This window comes from Crocodylus siamensis, chromosome 3 (assembly GCF_052110815.1).
Source record: "Crocodylus siamensis isolate JL-2025a chromosome 3, ASM5211081v1, whole genome shotgun sequence".
Classification (NCBI taxonomy): Eukaryota; Metazoa; Chordata; order Crocodylia; family Crocodylidae; genus Crocodylus; species Crocodylus siamensis.
Window position 1 is genome coordinate 98148035 of NC_143397.1, and position 19131 is coordinate 98167165.

The 19131-nt window shown below is 43.2% G+C and overlaps 1 protein-coding gene across 6 annotated transcripts in view; it reads left to right on the forward strand.

Annotated features, from left to right (window-relative positions):
* Positions 1–18640, forward strand: part of LPAR1 (lysophosphatidic acid receptor 1) — a 123519-nt gene extending 104879 nt beyond the window's left edge. For all 6 annotated transcript variants that reach the window (XM_090038838.1, XM_090038836.1, XM_090038840.1 and 3 more), the window contains one exon: positions 16360–18640. In XM_090038838.1, coding sequence (XP_089894964.1) covers positions 16360–16661 — 302 coding nt within the window. In that variant the 3' untranslated portion in view covers positions 16662–18640. The remainder of the gene's footprint in view (positions 1–16359) is intronic.
* Positions 18641–19131: the final 491 nt, after the last annotated feature.

Here is a 19131-nt window from a genome sequence, read left to right on the forward strand (position 1 = left end):
TCCCCCTCAGCTCAGCACTGTGGAAGAAAAGGCAAGAGATGGCTACTCTAGCACCCCCCAGCTGCTAGCCTGGGCCACTGCAGGCATGTGCCTGTATTTCTTCAGTCCAGAGGGGATGTCTACATGGTTACAAACTGGTTCAGCCTAGACAGGTTAGACTAACCTGCAAAGATTGAATCAATTCAGGCTCAGGCTTTTTGAATGTCTGTTCCTAGCCTGAGTAGTTAAACAGATCATGGGCATCAAAAGAGAAGATAACTAGAGAATGGAGGAAGTCAAGGGATAAGATTAACACTTCAGGAAATCTTTTTTTAAGTGTGGGAATATAGGAAAATATTGTTCAAAGGTGTCTTTTGCACAAAGGCAGCACAGACCTTTTAAATTTATAGATCCAACCTAAAGAATAATGAGGAAAAATCACTTTTAAATCATAGAATCATAGAAAATTTGCACTGAAGGGGACCTCAGAATGTTTTCTAATCCAACTCCTTACATAAAGCAAGACCATCCCCAACTGTATCATCCTAGCCAAAGCTGTCTCTACCTGGGACTTAAAAACCTTTAAGGATGGAGAGTCCACCACCTCTCTGCATAACCTGTTCCAAGACTTTCCTACCCTTCTAGTGAGAAGTTACTACCCCCGGTGGGAAGTTTTTTCCTAATATCTAATCTAAACTTCCCTTGCTGTATGACACCATTGCTCCTCGTTCTGTCATCTGCCAGCACTGAGAACAGTCCAGCTCCATCCTCTTTGTTATCAAATTCGCCCTCAATTTTCTCTTCTCCAGACTAAATAAATCCCGTTCCTTCAGCCTCTCCTCATAAGATACGTTCCCCAGCCCTCTAACCATTTCCATTGCTCTCTGCTGGACCATCTCCAATTTGTCCACATCATTTCTGTAGTGGGGAGCCCCAAAACTGGACATAGCTTCCAGATGTGGCCTCACCACTGCCTAATAGAGTGAAATAATCACTTTCCTCAACATGATGGCAACACTTGTATTCATGCAGTTTAGTATGCCATTAGCCTTCTTCACAGCAAGGGCACACTTTTGAATCATATTCAGCTTATTGTCTTCTGTAACTCCCTAGTCCTTTTTTACAGAGCTGCTACTGGAGAGACTTCAGGACCTGGGTTTGTTCAGTCTGAGTAAAAGAAGGCTGTGGGGTGACTTTGTAGCCACCTACAAATATGTCAAGGAAGAACACCAGGATCTGGGAGAGCAACTTTTTAGAAAAGCGCCCCCTGAGAGGACAGGGACCAATGGACACAAGCTCGTCCTGGAAAAGTTTAGGTTAAACGTAAGGAAAAACTTATTTTCAAACAGGTAACCACAATCTGAAATACACTTCCAGCAGAGGTGGTGCAGTCACCATCCCTGGCAGTGTTCAAGAGGAGGCTGGACAAGCCCTTGTTGAGCTCATTTGAGTCCATACCTCCTCCTCCCCATGGCAGGGGACCAGACTTGCTGATCTTACAGGTCCCTTCCAGTCCTTCTTTCTCTGATTCTATACTTAGCCGGTGAGTCCCCAGTCTGAACAGGTGCATGGGATTGTTCTTTCCTAAGTGCAGGACTTTGCATGTATCCTTATTGAACCTCATGAGCTTTCTTCTGGTCCAGTCCTCCAGTTCATCTAGGTCTCTGATGAGGTATCTGCTACTCCACCCAGTTTGGTGTCATCTTCAAACTTGCTGAGGGCACACTCCATCCCATCTTCCAGATCATTGATGAAGATATTGAACAAAACTGGCCTCTAAACCAACTCCTGTGGCACTCCACTTGAGACCAGTACTCTACAAAAACTTCCTAAATTGTCTGTGCACTGCTGTATTCCCCTCCCAGTACAGGTCAGGGTGATTGAAGTCCCCCATGAGAACCAGGGGCTGTGACTGGGAAACTTCTGCTAGCTGTTTGAAGAAAGTCTCATCCACCTCATCCTTCTGGTCTGGTGGTCTGTAGCAGACACCTGCCCTGGCATCACCCTTGTTGCTCTGACCCTAACCCAGAGACTTTAAACAGGCCTATCTCATACTGGAGCTCCGAGCAATCTTACAGCTCTTTTACATAAAGAGCAACTCCTCCTCCTCTTCTCCCCTACCTGTCCTGCTTGAACAGCTTATATCCATCCATGACAATGCTCCATTCATGCAGGCTATCCCACCAAGTATCTGTTATTCCAGTCACATCATAGTTCTATGACTGTGTGAGGATTTCCAATTATCCCTGTTTGTTTCCCAGGCTCTGTGCATTTGTATACCTCTGAGATAACTAGCCACTTGCCCTACTTTCTCAGAAAGAATGAGAAGACCTCTCCTGTTGCCTCCTGTTGCTTGTGCTTCTTTCACTTTACCTGTTTCCCCACCTACCTTAGGGCTTTGGTCTCCATCCCCCAGCAAACCTAGTTTAAAGGCCTTCTTACTAGGTTAGCAAGCCTGTCTGTGAAGATACTCTCACCTCTTTGTCAGGTGGATCCCACCTCTTCCTAGCAATCCTTTTTCTTGGAACAACATCTTGGGGTCAGAGAAGCCATAGCCCTACTGGTAACACCATCTCTGCAGCCATGCATTGATATGTAAGGTGCATCCACTCCTGCCCCAGGCCCTTCCCCTTAACCAGAAGGATCAAGAACAAGACTTGAGCCCCTGCTTCCTTCACCCTTGTACCCAGAGCCCTGAAGTCATTTTTGATCTGCTTAGGGTCCCCCTTGGTGCCCATATGGATGAGCAGCATGGGGTAGTAGTCACAAGGCCAGATAAGTCTCCGTAATCCTTCCATGACATCCTGGATCCAGGCTCTGGGCAAGCAGCAGACCTTCTGCGGCAACAGGTTAGGCTGGCAGGTGGATGTCTCTGTTCCCTACAGAAGGAAGCCACCAACGACCACCACCTGTCGCTTCCTCTCGGTGTCAGTGGTCTCAATCCTCCCAACCTTGGAGAGGCCTTTGCTTATGGAATGTGCTCTTTCTCCTCTGCTAGCTCTCCATATCTTTTCTCCAGCCCACCACTGTAGGTGGGGATGAAGACTTCTGCTTGCTTAATTTATAAGTATTTGTTCTAAACATGTAGTGATTTTGTACGGGTAGAGAACTAGAAAGGAGTTCTGAATATTTGCCAAAGTATCCTCTATGCCACTTAGAAATATATTCTATGAAGCATAGTAGAAATTTAATGTGGATATAGACAGTGATTTCTGCTAAACATTGATCTGAGCAATTCTGCAGTAGAGGTACAAATAAGTTCTCTGTATATGTGTATCTTGTGTATATGAGTTAGTACTTAAAGGTAAGAAGGTCACAGGTGAAATATTAAATATCAAACCCAGGAATGAAGTCAGTTCTGTGAAGCCAGTAGATATTGGCACCTGATGCTCTGTTTGCAGTAGAGACATGCAAATCCCAGCACAACAACCAAAGGAAAGGTGGAGCATACCAGGAAGCTTTCACAAGATATTAAATCATTAGAAGAATTAAATCACTTAAGAATTCCAAGAAAGGAGGAGTCAGGTTCCTAAGAGAAAAAGTAATTTGTTGACAGATAACTATTGTTAAATATGAATAAGTTCTTTACCGTAGTGTTAAAATAGATGGAGACCAGGTGTCAATCAGAAGCATGCATGGTATATTTATCAAGGGAGGGAAAAGAAACAGCAGAGCAAGTCAGATTTTCTTTGTAACAGATTATCCAGAAATTATTGAGCAAGAATGTACTCAACATCTCAAAAGTCTGAAAGAGGAATCTGAGAGAAATTAGAGTGCACAGGAGCAGGAGAGAGGTGAATGTAGTGCAAGCAGATGAAATTTAGAAAAAAAATTCCTTGTAAACATAAGGTCAAGGTTCTTTGAAAGACATGACAAAGTTTGAGGTGAACCCTTGCCTCACTGAAGGCCACTGGAGTTTTTCTTTTGACTTCAGATGGGCCAGGATTTGTAGCCACAGGCTAGGGACAGACATTGATAAAACCCAAGCCTGAATTGATAAAATCTTTCAGGTTAGTTTAACCTGCACAGATTGAACTGATTTGAAAGTGGATAGACCTTCACTTTTGAATCAGGAAATGCAGGCACATGCCTGCAGTGGTTCAGGCTAGAAGTTGGTGGGCCCTAGAGCAAGTCTTCCTTCCCTTCCATAGTGCTGAGCTGAGGGGCATCATGGCCAGGCTCCAGCAGGATGTGCTGATTCAGGAGGGGAGAACTGCTTGTGTGGACTGCATGCATCTGTTGGTGATACTGCAAACCAGGTCATTTTCACGCCTTTCTGTCCCCTCTTGAACACTGACAGATTGTGGCCTTTGAAGCAAGCCAGTAGGGTTGCTTGTCAGCCCTTCAAGCCCTACAAAAGACAACAAACACATCTCTCATTAGTTTCAAGCTCTTCTTATCTGCAGGGTGCATTTGCATTTGTAAAGCCACTATCTTCTAGCTCTAAGTGGATGTTCTGTCTGCCTTTGTTGCAGTGAAATTGGAGATACACACACAGATACCTCTCAGCATTAGCTAGCCTGGGGGGCATGGCCAGATGGTGGCTGTGGTCCATGCCACTAGGGTCTCTGCTGTGGGAGAGGGGCAGGAGGAGGGGAATACCTGCTTGAGCAGCAGGTGGGGAGGGAGAAGTACTGGGAAGCCTGACAGATGTTGCAGTCTCCTGCCTCTTTCTCAGATAGCTGGAGCTCCAACTAGGGAAGACAGGGACAGGACCAGCCCTGCTCACTGGAGCAGACAGCCCAGCCCAGCTCAGGGCTAAAAAGCATGCCGGGATGCTGAGGGACTCTAATTTAACTTAAACCAGGAAGAGGTCTGGGACAGAAGTTCTATAAACCAGCTTGACCCAAATCAATTAAGTCTGATACTACATTCAACCAGGTTTATCTTAAACCAGTTTCAGGCATTTTCAGACTGGTTTATGTGCACTGAACTTTTCTTCAGTTGCAGGTTTAAACTAGTTTCTGATCACTTTAACCAGTTTATGTGTAACTTTTGTTCCTAGACATATTCTTCATAGTTTTGTTCAACTGACAGATCACTTTGAGACACTGATGTATACAGGGTTTTTTATTGGTGGGTCCAATAGATTATAACTGGAGATAAACTGTGGTCACTGCTATAGGATGAGTTTCCCGTCTCATGATATTTAGCATTCTGCCTCCAAAATACCATTACCATCTTCCCTCATTCCATGCAAGTTCTTTCTCATCCTCTCTTTGCTTTAGTTCTCTTACTCCATATACTCTTAGATTATGTACATGCCAAATACTGTTTTATGGTGAGATTAACATAGCCTAATATTTTGTGTAACCATAAAATACACCCTGCATCCCTTCATAGAAATATCTGCAGCAAAATATACAGTATAATGTATACAAGGTAAAACCTGGACCAGGGTAGGCAACCCCTGGCATGCGTGCCAAGCATGGCACGCGAGGCCATTTTCCTTGGCATGCTTTGGGGTTGGGGAGGCAGCAGCTGTTTGCAGCCTCCCGGCTGCAGCTGGCCCCAGCTCTGGGTAGCTGCTGCCAACTGGGAGCCTGGGCTGCTCCCAGCAGGTAGCTGGGATGCTGCAAGCCCTGCTGAGAGCAGCCCAGGCTCCGTGGCTATCAGCAACTACCCGGAGCTGGGGCTGGCTGCAGCTGGGAGGCTACGAACAGCTGCTGCCTCTTCGCCTTTGCCCCCAGCCCCAATAGGTGCAGTGCAGGCACGTGCTGCCTTCCTGGGGACTGGGGCTGGGGGAGGGCAGCAGCTGTTTGTAGCCTCCCAGCTGCAGCCAGCCCCCAGTCTGGGTAGCTGCTGATAGCCATGGAGCCTGGGCTGCTCCCATGGAAGCCCTGTTGCAAGCAGCTCCGGCTCCGTGGCTATCAACAGCTACTCAGAACCTGGGCCAGCTGCAAACATCTACTGCCTTTCCACTCCAGCCCCAGCTGCTTCCCAGCCGCCTCCCGGCCCCAGCCCCGGGCTCTGTGGAGGAAACACATACCGGCAATGTTCCCCGCTGTGCTGACCATGCCAATTCTGTAAAGCAGTGTTGGAACCTAGCATGGCAGGGCACAGTAGGGGGTGCAGACAACTGCCTGCTCCGAGCTCCCCGCTGCCAGGCCACACTTCTCCTGTGTGCACAGGAGCAGCACGGGCAGCAGCGCGGAGTTGTGCCCTTGCTGCTGCCCCTGCCTGCAGGGGAAATGTGGCAGGGCAGTGGGGAACTGGGAGCAGGCAGCTTTCTGCACCACTTCTGTGCCCTGCCGCACCAAGTTCCAATGCTGCCTTGAAGAAGCGGCTAGGGCAGCACAGCGGGGAGCACTGCCCGGAGCCTGGGGCCAGGTCTGAGGCTGGGAGGCAGCTGGGGCCAGGGCGGAGAGGCAGCAGACGTTTGCAGCTGGCCCAGGTTCTGGGTACCTGCTGACAGCCACAGAGCCTGGGCTGGGTGGGCTTTGGCTGGGGGGCACAGGGCAGCAGGGATGGGGGGCAGGGGCTTTGGGCGGGGGGTAAGAGGCACAAGCATGGCATCCTGCCATGTACCTCTTACCCTCATTTTGTTTTTCCGGCATGCTGGCATTCTGGCACCTTCCAAGGTAGGCGTTACGGGGGTTTTCGGCACTCCAGCCAAAAAACGTTTCTTATCCCTGACCTAGACATTTGTGAGAATATGACTCCGTTCATGTGCAGAGGTATAAAGGAACATGACTCTTATTCCTTAGTCATCCACAATTCATACCAAAGAATTGGCTCAGTAATACGGCCTCCCTCCAAAGTGATAGAAGCTGTTGGGAATATTGGTAGTATTTGTTTGTAGACAAGGTTCCATTACACTCTGTACAACAAGATCACTGTTCCTATAGAAATTCATCCATCAAATTCAGGTCACCTTTCTGGGGTCACCCGACCCCCAGTTATCTTTCCTGTTCAGTGCAGGGGGCTGGACCCGATGATTTTCTGAGGTCCCCTCCAGCCTTACAATCTATGTAAGTTGTTCTTATAGGAGGGCCTTGACCTTATGTTTAATCATGTTTTAGCCAACCATAGGGTTTCCCTTATAGGTTTTCTAATAGGATTCGGTTTCTTCTTCATCTCATTTCTGAGTTACAGTGTTAGGCCTCTGTACTTAGTTCAGAATTTCTTTGAAATGGCAGCTCTGTCCCAGTATAATGTAATTCTTGCCAACATATCTTACAGCTTGTTCTGGCTGAGTTCAGCGAGGTAGGTTTTTTTCTTTCAGAATCGTTTGCCTTTCCACAGAGAGCTGTTCTGTCAGAGAGGCAACAGAGGTTTTTCCTTACTTCCTAATGCACATTCACAGCATCCCTAGCTAGAGCGCCAGGTACTAAACATGGCTTTCTCCATTCCTACCTTACTCAAAAAAGTCAACATGTATCATTCAGTATCCCTCTCCTCCCATTTCTCAAGGTCTCCAGTAGAATGGGGACAGGAGAGGTAGCTGCTTAATCCAAAATACTGTAAAGGGATCAGGACTAGGAGAGGGCCAGATGAGGCTCTGAAGACATTTCTTGAGTAGAGAGGGGCAATGGGGGGGAAAGGGGTAACTGGAGAGCAAAGGTTCTGTGAACAGAGGGGTCCAGCAGAAAGGCTCACCATTTTAAAAAAATTAGACATGGAAGGGATCTAAACTCTCTCTTTCTGAAAGGCCCTGTTTTGCAAAAGAGAACAAAAATATTATCTATGTTCCAAAAAACCTTTTAGCCCTAAGTCTTCTTATCCCCAACTTTCAGATGAGGAAATGGATTTGAAAAGTTTAAAAGCAAGCCTGAAGACAACAAATGCAATGCTATAGTTAGGTCCAGGATGGAGGGCAGTAAATTACAGGGTTAAGCAAGAATGAAGGAGCACTTTGGAATAAATCACATCTTATCAGAGCCTTGGAATAACTTCCCCTTCCTTCCTTTTGCCTTTCTTTCAGATTTTATTACCTTGGCCGCCTCTTTCATTCCTTCTAGCTTTGTCTCATTGTTTCCTTGTCCAAGTGAAACATTTTTTTAAAATATATATTCACAAGAAATGCTGATACTCATCCCCCATTTGCGGGGGGTAGTGAGGGAGGGCTAGAGCTTGGAAAACCCAGAATAGAAGAATCGCAGTGGTGTGTGACTTGGCAGGACCAGACGCATTCTGTTTTGTTTTGCTATTATAAAAGGAGAAGAAAATAAATGTTCATAGAATAAATGTAATCTCTCCTCTCCTTGTAGGTAAAAAGGTGAAAAGGTACTACTGAGGAAATGCTCTGTCTGCAATTCGGGGAACTTTTAAGAGTTGCCATTCAGTCTGGTTACTTAAAATTAGCACACTCAGATCCTCAGCATCTGGTTTGAAAATCTGTAAAGGTTTCAGACTTAATTGTGTCATAAAACAAGGGCCTTCAGTAGGGGGCAGAATAGAGGCATAATGGCCCACAAGGACCTCCTGGATGTGTTGTGCCACAAGCAGGCATGCTGCTGCTAAGTAAAATAGGGGAACATGGCAGCTACCTTACTCTGCACCTCTTTGCTGGAGAAAGCTAGTGCTTGCTGGTGGGGCTAGACTGGAGTGGTCCTTTTGCCCAGCTCAGACCAAGCACTCACTAGTTTGTAAGTTTCTAATATCCTTATTAACATGAATCCTAATACAGAATTATATGGCAGTTAATACTGGATGGATTTCCAGCTAAAACAAGACTCTGTTTTTGTGCTGCAGCAGTAATAAAAAGACACAATCTACAGACCTTGGGTAAATGTAGACCAAGTGCTCTTCCTTTGCATAAAGCCTGACTTGTGTGTAGAGGGGCAACAGCTTGGAGTCCTTCTACCCTCCCGTGTTTTTGGACCTGCCACGTGTCTGCTTTTGCTTTTAAAAATAACAGAAATCCATCAGACACATTGAAAATGGTTTCTCTCTTCTCCATCAAATATTTCAGATCTGCTTCCAGTGAAGTCTGTCTCTTCAGAAGAGGGTCTCTTTTTCTTACATTGGCTCTCATGTTGTTTGTGTAAAAGCCATTGATTTAAGACAACCTGTATTAGTAGGAATGGCCTGACCTTAGTGGTGAACCAGACTGACAGATTTTGAACTGGTTGGCCTAAATCGCATAGAAATTATGTTCAAGCCCAAAATTAAACATTGTTTTGTTCAGACATATCTTCCCTATTCTGGACTTCTCTATTTTTGCTAGCACCTGTGTTTTCCATCCCAGTTGAACAAACGTAACAGTACAGTCCCACATAGCTAGTATTGTGGGATGCCAGTTTATCAAAGGTAGATGTCAGGCATATTTTCCTGGGGGGGGGGGGGGTTATTTGTTTGTTTGTTTTGTTTTTAGTTTGCTTTTTTTAACAAAGGACAGAAAATTTAAATTTAACATTTTTAAAATGCTTGATTTTTGTACATCTGTCATCCATGTCAATTTTTCACTTTTTATAAATGGAATTATGCTGCAATGCTATGCCATGTTTTTCCAGGCCTTTCCCAAACTTGGAACATATTACCCCAAAATATTATCCAAGACAGATAAATGTGGTGATGATGTAAGACTGATGTAATTTAGTTAGATTATAGTAGTGCCTAAAATGGGCTAGGTGCTTTGCACACTTGTATCAGGACCATCTCTGACATATTGACCGTGAATGTGAATCCTTGGCAAGTTGCATCATGTGAGAGGAGTGGTAGTTAGAGAAGTAGTCATGTGGTTACACTGTCCTTACCCGTGCTTTATTTATTCATATTACCACCCATGCCCTTTCCCAAAAAATCAGCCCTCCTAAATTGGGAGGCATATCTTAAGAGGAGAAGCTGATTTTTCTTTGATGGAATGAAGCAGGGAGTAATGGAAGCAAGTAGACACTCTGCTCTAATGACTGCCAAAATTACTTTCTCTCTTTGGCCCCAGCAAGCAGAAGTCCTCTGTTGTTTTCATAGCCACAGTATATATTGGCCAAGTACCACAGCTTATGCCTGAAGTAGCAGTTGAACTGGCTGAGAGCAAGTGAGCTGCTGCATGCAGTCTGTAGTATCTTGATGAGGCTTGTGGTATGGAAACAACACTGTTATTTACAGGAACTTCTATAAAGAACTATTTACAGTAAGGAGCTAACACTCTTGCTTCTGTCCTTGCAAGGGTCTGGGGCCTAGCCTTGTTGCCATCCTGCCACACCAAGTTCCTGCTGCCTTACTCAGGCTGTTCCTGGGATGGCACACTTCCTGGATAGTCTGTGTCACACAGTTGGTCATGACTCTGGAAAAATCCCCCCCCCCCCCCCCATATTATGCCTTCCAAAAACAAGGTGCTTATTTGGGGCATGTAGCGTGTGAAAAAAATTCAGTATCGTTTTCATAGAAAGATGTTCTTCATTATATGCAAAACACCCCCTCTCTCCACTGTGAGGAAAATAAATGAAGAGCAGATAAAAAGTTGAAAGCTAACTTGGATGGTCATGCTTTCATTTTATTAATATATGACTGCATTTCCTAGTACTTCCGAATTATATTCTGATATAAGACTGGAATTAATTTATTGAATGGGATAGAGCTGCACTCTGTTGTCATTTTAAATGGGCTGGATTCTGTTTGTAAAATGTCGATTAAAAATTCAGGAAGCAAAACTTGAAATGGATTGCCCTCTGCTTTGAAGAGGATATATGTCCAAAATTACAAGATTTGTCAATATCTGGTATTTCGTTGGCACTGAGCTTTCAAATCTCATGCTATTGGACATGAAATATTTATATTCTGGCAGACTGAGATGCAGGAGAGGGTTTGAACCACGCTTCTAACTGATTATCACTTTGTCTTAATGTCTAATAAATATGTAAGCCAAATTTAAAAAATAGTTTTCAGGTTTAATTTATTTTTAGAGGAAGGAGTTTGTATTTGCATTCATAATACACACTAAGATTAAAATTAGTACTAGAAATTTAAATTTATACAGTTCTTTCCATTATTCCCAATTCTTCCCTACGCTTATTGTGAATGATGTTTTCCGGTGTAATATTGGGATACTTATAGCTAAACAGCACATGTGAGAGAATCTAGGCATTATTTGCACTGCTGTTTGTAAACATTTAAAATTAGTGAACCACAGGAGCTGGTAGCCTGGTGGGATGTTATGCTATAAAAATCTCAGGGGACTGAAAAAAACACCAGACCAAATGGGTCATTTGGAACAGTGGTTCTCAACCTTTTTTTGTACCAGGATCCATTTGTAAACATCAACGGCCAGTCCCAACCCAGTGCCCCTCATTCCCGACCCTCTGCCCCCCACCCTCCAGTGTGTGGAGCACGTGGTGGGTGTGTGGGGCAGGGGGGCCCTAAGCAACCCCTTGAGGGATGGAACACTGCCAACCTGCAAAGGAAAAGCCATGGTTTCCCATGTTTTTCTCCTTTAAAGAAGAATCCATTTTTTAAGTTTACTCGCAACCCTTTCATATATTCTTGCAGCCGACTTTCGGGTTGCAACCTATGGGTTGAGAAATGCTGGTTTGGAGGATTTTGCTTCCTACTGTTAAATGAAAAGTCTGTTCAGAAACTTAAAATTATGCTTGTTTGCACAAAGTCAGTTCTGGGTGTCCATATTTCTTTTATTGTCACCCCTAGTACATGGAATAAAACTTAAGATCACAAAGGCAATATGGTCTAGTGATTAAACCAGTGAACTGGGAAACAGAAGGACTGAATTCTATTCCATATATGGGGTAGGGTATTGTATTTATTTTTTCTTGTTCTCAAACTCATATCTCTGTCGCTTCATTCAATTAGCTCACAATCTCAGCATGCATGGCAGGGGGCAGAATGTCGATGATGGCCTCTAATGGTGGTGTTTCAACTGGCCCCTTCATTCTCATTCATTTGGGCTGGGAGGGACTATGCAGGACTTGTCATCCTTTACAAGGGTGGTCTTCTTATCACAGTCCCAAGCCCATTAGGGGTGGGGGCATTCTTTGTTGGACCATTTTTAGTACTGAGGTATTCATAGAGGTGTATATATTCTGAAGGAGAATTCTATTCAATAGTATTTTCTTCAAGCTTCTTTGGGTGGAAATTGCCATTTCTCAACTTCCTACAGTTCTTTGCAGAAAGTTTTTTTGCATTATTTGATATTCTTGTTTTCTGATATAAAAAAGACAAAAAAAACCTCTTAAAAATAGGATTTCAGGGTAAATTCTGAACAAAAGAAACATTAGCAGATTTTTTTCAGCAGCTCACTCACATTCACTAGATTGTTCTCTCACCATTGCCATCTTTTGTCCTTGACTTTCAAATTCATTGGATTGTAACATTCCTGCCTCAGTGCCAGTCTTCAGATTGCAACAAAGGAAACACATGACATTATAAAGCCAGGTAGGAGTCCAGTACTGCCTAACCTGTTTAGGTTGAATGTGTAATATGTAATTTCTACAGGACTGTAATTTGGATCAAAAATGTTCACATGGTATTTGCAAAATGTAGATCAGCAGATTGTTATTGGTGGAAGATCTGCTGTGTTTATCCAACTATTTTTCATAAAAAAATTACTCCAGCAACAAGTAAGAGAGTGCTTCCAGGCTGGCAAGTATGGAATATACTGTAAACATGAAGTAAAGCTATGCATTCATTGCCATAAGCAGATTCAACAAAAAAGTGACTTTCAGTTGGCAGGTGCACATTCAGCATATACACCTCACAGTAGTCAAGTAGATATTCCTTCACCTAACGGCTTGTCACTAAGCTTTTATTTTTCAGCTACTTTGAAGTTAAAGTTGGTCATGTTAGGAAGAGAGGGTTTGTTCCAGGAAAAGAAAGACAATTGCACTGATTTTTCAGTTCCTTTTGATTGCCTAAAACTGGGGAGTGAAGATTAACCAGTAACATGTAAAACAGACCCATGCCCTTTCGTGTCTAATGAGAGTTCAGAAGTAGGAGACTGCTGACTCTTTCCTGCAGGAGGGTAGGTTTATGCTAGCTTCCCAAGCAGGTGGTTAATCCCTATAAGAGAAGTCAAAGGTTTACCCTAGCAGCCTACCTTAAATTGACTCCTTATTTCCCCCCTTTTCTCTTGGCTGTGTGGCTCATTGGGAAGGCTGATCTTCATATTTCTAATATATAGTAGTTGTCTGTTACGAATCTAGTGTTTAATCTTGTCATCTGATAAATTCCATTGGGGTTTAACCAGTTGGAGGTCCAGCTCTAATGAATGTCATAGCCCAGCTGTCCATACTAATGGGTTATAAATCTATCAACTGCCTTTGATACTCTTGATCTTGATGTGTCTGGGTTCTTGTAAGGGTGAATGGGACTTTTGTGAGGGATGCCAAAGTACTTCCCTCATAAGCAGTCAGGATGCAGTTTTTATCCTCCCAGATGTGACTTGACATGCGGTTCTGCTAGATTTTATTCTTTCAGCCACATAGCAACAGGGGAAGAAATTTTGATTTGTAGGTCATTGTGAATTGAGCTCATAAACAAAGTAGCAGTTTAAAGGGGCACTTGGGCATCTCCCTGCTCCCCATGCTATAATCAGTCCAGACACCCACACTGACCTGGGAATACACATGGCTTGCTCCTCAGAGGATGTCTGACCAGAAGCCAGGCTCAGTCAGCAGTCACAGTCCTCTCCCCTCTGAGCCTGACTTCCCCCTTCTGTACCACTCCCGGAGGCCTACCATTGGCTGCAAGCCAGCGCAGCCCAGTAGCTCTCCCCTTCCTTGCCCAGGACCTCTCCAGCCTACACCATCATGCACCCTTCCCCTCAAGATCTCTTTCAGGGTATTTCCCTCCCTGGTTACCTCCTCCCCCACCCATAAAAAAAAAAAAATCCACATTGCAATGGATCTTTCTGCCCGTGATGGATTTGGAAGGAGAAGGGTTGTAGAACCAGGTATACTTTGGGGGTTTGTCATCTCTATGGTGTGTAACCAGTGGAGGGGTGTGTGCTCTGTGGGCAAGGTGAAGGTCCTGCCCATCAAGTAATATTTGAGGGCTTCCACCATCCATTTTACTGCCAGATATTCTTTCTCAATGATAGACTAATTCTTTTCCCTTTGCAAATAGGTTCCAGCTCAAATAGAGGATGGCTTGTTCCTCCCCATACACCGTTCAGGACAACACTGCCCCCACCCCATTCCAGAAGCATCAGTCTGGAATATAAACTCCTTTGAAAAGTCCAGGTTGTACAGGACTGGTTCCCTGCTTAAGCAAGCCTTCAAAGTGCAGCATACGGGGGGGGGATTCTCTGGTCCACTGAACCATTTGAGGATGGTCACCCCTCAGAAGGACTGTGAGGGGGCTTGCAGTTGAAGAGAATGGCATTATAAACTGTCAGGAGTAACTGGCCAGTCCTAGAAACCAGCATACCTGTGTTTTGGTGTTGGGAACCTCTGCAAGGCCTGGACCTTGTCTACCAGTGTCTGTAATTGGCCATTCCTCAGGGTGTACCCCGGGTGTGTGATTTCAGTCTTGCCCATGTGGCACTTAGCTGGGTTTGTGGTTAGACCCACTTCCCCGAGTGACCACAGCACCATGACCACAAGATCCAGGTACTCTGCCCATGTCTGGCTGTAGCCCGCTATGTCATCCAGATAGGCTACTGCACATCCCTGATGGGGCTGCAGCACTCAGTCCATCAGCCTCTGGAATGTGGCTGGGGCCCCACGTCTAGAATTGGTATAAATCAAAGGGGATAGAAAATACTGTCTTTTCTCTAGTTTCTGGTGTTAATGGGATCTGCCAATACCCTTTTGTCCAATCAAGGGTCATCATATACTGGGCAGCTCCTAGCTGGTCCAGTAACCTGTCAACCTGTGGCATTGAGTACATTGAATTTTGAAAGTTCATTGATTGACCTTTCAAAAATCAGTAAAGAACCACATAGTTGCCAGCCCACATCATCACAAGCAGACTAAAGCAGAAGGTTAGTGTACCCAGAGGAACAGTGCTCCTAAGAAAGAGAGTCACTGCACTCTGAACTGGAAGAAAACTTCTAGGTGATCCTTAATGAAAGATTTAAGTAGAGTGCATGGTTGGGCTATCCTTACAGACTGCCATATTCCCTATAACAGCCCAGCAAGTTGAGCTGAACCTAGATACTCAGTTTTAACAATGCTGAGATTTAAGATAATGGTCACTGGTAGCATAGCATTTTCAGTAGAGCTTGTTGAATGGGAGGCACCTACAGAGGCAAGGTATCTGTATCATTTTATTGTAGGGGTTTAGTTTGATCTGGAGATCACATTGTTAGCATCAGGCAGCTATTCACTCTTTTGCTTTTAAGAAAGAAAATTGCAATCTCCCTTTTTGATGTGCACAGAAGAAAAGTGGTAGATTTAAATTGCATATTAAATTTTTTTTCTCCAGGGTTGCTCTCCTCAAACACAATGTTGATCTATTAATAATAAGATACTATAGTAATGGTGTGGCATAAGAAGCCAAATAGAATAGATTTAAAAAGGCAGCATCCAGAAACTGCGTTGCTGCTGTCTGTTGTAAACATTTCTGTTCAGACTTGATTTTTCCAGATATAAATCCAAGAAATATTAGGAGCACTGAAATCTTAGACTTTCTTTTTGTTTAAATGTTTTCATGTGTAACAATTTCCTCTCTCGGTGTATGCTGAATACATATTTAAGTGTACAGTAAGAAAATAGCTGAACACAGTTTCCCTATTAAAATAAAAAATATTTGGTTTCATTGCCCACTAAATGTAGTTTTGTTCTGGGCTTTCCCAACTCGTTGTTCTGCAAGTGGAGAAGGAAGGAAAAAGTGTATTTAATCGGGGCAAGACTCTTTGGCATTCTTGCTACTGAAGCTTGAGGAGCTTCTGAATGTCTGCTGAATAGAACTCTATGAAAGGAAATAAAGCCATGGAAGGATGACATTTCAGTGCAAGAAGAGCATGTATTTAGTACTTTCAGTTACATAATGGGGATGAAATGGATTAACAGGACCCGCGCATTCTTTTCCTTGAGAATTGCTCCCAGCACCGCTTTTCCCTGCTTCTGATAGATACTTCATTCACAGTACTAACAAAAGGGTTTTCTTTGTTATTGCTGTTAGTTTGAATTGCAGTAAATTGCATCAACGTTGCTTAGAGCAAAAGGGTGATTAATCAGCAGTCCTTAGCTGAAATGGAAAAATGTTCCCCATCATCTAGTTTAAATGTGAATATATTTGCCAAAGTGTATCATGTAGGGTTGTGAGTGCTTGGAGAGATGCTTCTCTTTTGAGCAAATACTTTTGGATTTTAAAATATGTAGTTCTCATCAGATCAATGAATAAACTGTGGTGGGATATTCCTCTAGGCAAAGGAAATTAAATATTGCTGCCTTCGGCCAGATCATCTTCATTGCATTTTGTGTGATCTGTGCAGTGATACTATTACATTTTCTCTTTCTCTCCCTCTCTCTCTCTTTCTAGGTGCTTTTATAATCTGCTGGACCCCAGGACTAGTCTTGTTGCTCCTTGACGTTTGCTGCCCTCAGTGTAATGTCCTAGCCTATGAAAAATTCTTTCTGCTACTTGCTGAATTCAACTCTGCCATGAATCCTATCATCTACTCCTACCGGGATAAGGAAATGAGTGCTACCTTCAAGCAGATCCTGTGTTGTCAGCGCAGTGAGAATGCCAATGGTCCAACAGAGGGTTCGGACCGCTCTGCCTCATCACTCAATCACACGATCTTGGCAGGGGTGCACAGTAATGATCATTCTGTGGTTTAAAAAATGGCCAAAGAAATCAGAAAGAACCACCGAGAACCTAGCGATGGATGAACAATAGCAGGTTGTAAAACCTGCATATGAAGAGGGGTGGGCACAGGGAGCAGGAAAAGTAACAAACTTACCAGATGCTCTTAAACACTAATGGACTACAGAAATTTCATCCAGAAAACCCACTCTCGCACAAGACCTGCTTTGTGTGCAGAACTGGCTGTGCTGTAGCCCTTCATTCTTTTTATTTCTAATTTTTGAAAGTGGAAAGCAGATTCCTTGCAATGAAATTCTTAAGTAACCTTTGGAAACTCTTGTTTTGACTACACTAACTAGACTGTCAGACTCTGCTTTGTCTTGGTGCCAGTTGGAATCAGCTCGGATTAATTAAGCTTGTACCTGCTTCACTGCATTTACACGTAGCCACTTAGTCGTCTTTAAAAAGAACACAAGAATACATTTCATTTAATAAACACTTAATATTTATCGCCATCAGCATGCTTGTGATGGACACTTTCTGAGCGAGAAGAAAAACCAAGCTGTAGTCTTTGTATTCTTAGCTACACTGCCATTACTACAGTAAAACAAAATTATTTTTTCTAATGCAGGCAACAGAAAAATGATGGAAATTCTGACTGTTCTTATCTTTGCTGGTGTTAGGAGCATGCATGTTTTTTGTGTATGCAGATTGTATGTTTAAAAAAAACAATGCTCATTGTAAAGTTTTCAGGAAAATAGAAAAGCATAGACTGTATTACAGTATTTGTTTAGATTATAAAATAAACAGTGCTCTAGTCACAAGGTATTTAACTTTCTTTTTTTGAAGTGTGGTATAAAATATGTAACATATACAAGGGGTCCCAAGTTACTCATGGTCAGTTCCTTAATGTAAGGTACATCTTTACTGCTCTAAAAGAGCCACAGTCACATTAGTAAGATGAAGCACAACATGTTTTGTTTTTAAGATCTGTTTATGGTGGTGAAGTGCTTTTCTCATTCACATGAGAATGCAAAAGGGATTTTTTTAAAGAATGAAATATTCTGGAGTGTTTTGCACAGAGCAAAGGTATTTGTTAATTAATTACCCTCTGTGGTTACTTGGAGCTAAGGTACAATTTTTTTAAGAAGGAGACCAAATATATTATAGTCTATCACTCTAATTGAAACATCTTTATATTTATATATACCGTTATGACAAGCCAACCTAATATATGGATGCTTTTTCAGTTGTGGTTACTTTAAAAACAAATGCCACTTATCTAAATATAAAATGCCAGCAGTATTTAATGTTAATCAAAGTCCATCAATCGAATCATGACTAAATTATAGGGAAAGTATCTTTAATATAAAGAACTTGGGACCTTTGTATGCCAAATTTTACATGGCTATGTGCATAACAATGTAACGTACAGCAACCAAAAAAAAAATTAACAGGTCATTATTTGTGTTGTTACATGCCTATATACTTTTGTTTGAGGTTTAGCAGTCAGTGTAATGTTCTGGAATGTTATGCTAGTATTCCAACATGAAGCTTCTGTAGAGGGGGAGTTAGCGTATGTAGATTTTAAGGATACCTGAAAAAGGAAATTAAGTACGGAGAACTGAAAGTACAAATGCCAAGGGACAGGCTGGAATCCTGGCCCTACTGAAGTCAGTGGCAGTTTTACCATTGATTTTGATGGGGCCGGAATCTCTACCTGTGATGTTCAGCGTGTGCATAAAGGCCAAGTGGAAAGTAGGACAGGTGAGAGCAGACAGAGGGGTGGGGGTGCTCCGAGAAGTGTCCAGGGACCATTTGCCAGTAAACCAAGAGCTTGTTTTTGCACTTACTTTGTATAAAACACACAGTTATATTAATACTTATTGAGGAAATAAATGAGCCCATTATTTTTCACTTCTGTAACTAACTACATTAAGAAATAGAAGGTGGGCTGTTTTGAACTTTAAGAAGAGTCTACATGCTAAGCCACTAATAAAGTTTTCTCAATGAGTATACAGTGTTTTGTCTGCATGCCTCTCAGCTGTTCAGGAGGAGGAAGGAGCAATACAGGAGCAAAAGGAGGAGAACAGGTTGGGGAAGATGTCCCCTCTGATCCATAATCCCTCTTCTCCTTAGCATCCAGATGTACTTCCTTTTCCACTAGTTGCTTTAGTAAGGAGGTAAAGATGGGTTAGAATAGACTTTTCTGCCCCCAGTGTTTCCTGCAGTTGAAACAGAGGTGATGCAACATCTAGGTTTAATAGTGACTTTTATTCCTTGTAGGCATTTCTGACTTCAGATACAATGGTCAGAAGGACAGTATTCAGGTGGATCATGGAAGGAAGGAAAAAAGGAGTTATCCAGTTGGTGAAATAGCCAATGTTGTTAATATAACAGGGCTCAGAAGATGGGGAGGGTTCTGTTTCAGCTTAAAAAAGAATCTCGTTTATTGCAACACTTTAAAAGTAGGGTTGACCCAAAAGCAACTGGGTTTTTGGAGAA